This window comes from Buceros rhinoceros, unplaced genomic scaffold, assembly GCF_000710305.1.
Source record: "Buceros rhinoceros silvestris isolate BGI_N320 unplaced genomic scaffold, ASM71030v1 scaffold39366, whole genome shotgun sequence".
Lineage (NCBI taxonomy): Eukaryota > Metazoa > Chordata > Aves > Bucerotiformes > Bucerotidae > Buceros > Buceros rhinoceros.
The window spans coordinates 1-2,322 of record NW_010417726.1 but is presented as its reverse complement, the minus strand read 5'-3'; the positions used below and the strand labels follow the sequence as shown (position 1 = coordinate 2,322).

The window sequence follows — 2,322 nt, the reverse complement described above, 5'->3', positions numbered from 1 at the left end:
AAAGAGTTATTACACTGATTAAACCCCAAAAAAGACAAAGGCCTCCTTTCTTCTCTTTACTTTAGATATTGAATGAGATGTCTTGGTGAGGGAACTTGGTCACAAATAACTAAGAAGGGACATAATTTTCTCGGCCATCAAGGAAATCTTTTGTCAGGATTTGGGCCAAGACAGGGGCAGTTAGCAGATTGCAATGGCTGCCAAAGGTTGACAGAACCAAGCACTGAACAGCAGGGTTCAGTGAGACAGAGCCATAAACCACCAGGTCTGCTTTAAGGGCTGTTTGGCCACAGGATGACTCTGCAGGAAGGTGGGGCATGGCTCGTTCTGATGCCACCATGAAGCGGTAGCAAGCAAAACCCTCCTCTTTGCCTAGTATTAAAGCTTATCCACTAAGCCAGTCCTTTCCAGAGCTGGATTTTCATCCCAGTGCAAGAACATCTCAGCATGAGCAAAGGGTTTCTCAAACCGTTAAAGGAACCTTGCCATGAAGCCCTCTGTCACCAGAGGAGCGCAGAAGCTTCTCACTGCCGCTTCATGCAAAGATTTGAGGTTTATCTGCCACCCTTGATCTGGTACCCACGGTAACTTTAAGTCTTTGTCTCTAGAACTCATGTTTGAACGCCATGCTGTCATGCACAAAAGGATGCAACAGCTACAGGCACTGCAGAAAATCCTGAAAGAAGAAAAAAAGAATGATTTGTGGTGCTAGATTGTTTGGAGTTAGCGTTGGTTTGGGGGGAGGTTTAAATCTTTTTAACAACCTCTTATGCAAACAAAAGGAGGTAGGTAATAATGCTGACTAGAAAATAAAATAAAGACCTTTCTTCACAGAAAAGCCGGACAAAAACAATACACATGAGCACACACACTCCCCCACACTCCTCTTTTTCCTTTAAGTTTCCTTTCTGTCTAAAACTTCAACTATACCTTGAAAAATTCCGAAAACTGAAACTATTGAAATGGAAAAATTCGTATTTCAGATTGTAATGTTCACCTTCTGTTTTGCTTTCTGTTAGAGTTTCTAAAGCAAAGCATGCCCTCTCTGCTAATTTTTTTTTCTTTCAAGAAGAAAGAAAAAATTTTTTTTTCGAGAAAGATTTCAAATATTTTCTTTCATATTTTCTTTCAAGAAAGATTTCAAAGGAAAACTTTTCACAGACACACTATGTAGCCATTGACACAGTCCAAGGAAAGAAACAGCAAACTACTTTAAAAGATCTCATGAGGATGTGTTCTCATGCGGCCCAGCTTGCCTCTGGAATCTCCCAAAGCGCTAACATGGCTGCTGCACACGTCGGCTCAGCACAAGCCTCTTACATGCTCCACTGCCTGTGCTATTCCTTCTGTAACCACACTTTTGATTTCTTCTTTTTCTTCCGGATTAGCCTTCTATTATTTTTTTTACTTGAATAAAAAATTTAAACAAAACAAATGTAGTGTACACAAAATACTCAAGACATAAGAAGTGTGCAACCTAAGCTAAGAGCATTTGTAATCAGGCACAGTACACGTGGTCATAGTGGAAGACAGTTACACTCACTACGTTTTTGCAGACAAGTAAGATTTGTTGATAAACATCCAAGTCAATTCAGGGTCTTGTTTTCTTTTACGCTATTCTAGGTAAAGAAATATGTAAAAAGGAGTAATTGGCTTGGAAAAGAAAGCTGATGCAGTAAGTAAGAGGAGAAATAAGTAAGTGAAGGTTTAAAGAGAATTGGCAAAAGGAAATGGGCCAATATGGAGGAGAAAACTGGAGAGAGGCAAGATGCTAGCAGTCGGCATGCAGCCCTCTAATAGATGCATTCCGGTATCTCAAGGAAAACTCTCTGTACTCATAGGGATTTGTCTCCATCACACGGTGCCTCCCACAGCACTCGTCTAGCCATAGCTGCTGTCCACATCATCAGCTATGGAGAGTATCTTTGGATACTCTCTTCTGTAACACTGAGGGCTGCTCTGTATGTATTTTTGTTTCCCTGGGCTTTCTCCTCTGGGCCACTCACAGGTCCCATTGCCCAGCTAGGTCCAACTCTGCTGCTGGGGCACACGCACTCGGGGTGCCCCGTACCAGCCGGGCTGCACGAAGACAGCTGCCCTCGCACAGTAAGCCCAACGTACAGGCCAGCTGTCGGCATGCCGGCTGCCCTGACCCTCGGGACATCGAAAGCGGGGATCTCCCAGACGAAAACCCTGGAGGGAGGAGGGAGAGGGAGAAGAGAAAGGAACTGCCCGCCGGCCGTGGCGTTTGAGGGAGAAGAGGCTCTGCAGCGCCCCCGCCTTTCCCCCTTCCCCGCTGCCTCCAGGCGGGCTATTTGAACC

The 2,322-nt window shown here is 44.5% G+C and overlaps 1 protein-coding gene across 1 annotated transcript in view; it reads right to left on the bottom strand.

Annotated features, from left to right (window-relative positions):
- The window catches only part of LOC104495313 (methionine-R-sulfoxide reductase B3-like), a 15,607-nt gene extending 13,469 nt beyond the window's left edge, over window positions 1-2,138 (bottom strand). The window contains exon 1 of the mRNA XM_010138265.1: window positions 2,072-2,138. Coding sequence (XP_010136567.1) covers window positions 2,072-2,138 — 67 coding nt within the window. The remainder of the gene's footprint in view (window positions 1-2,071) is intronic.
- Between the last annotated feature and the right edge of the window lie 184 nt (window positions 2,139-2,322).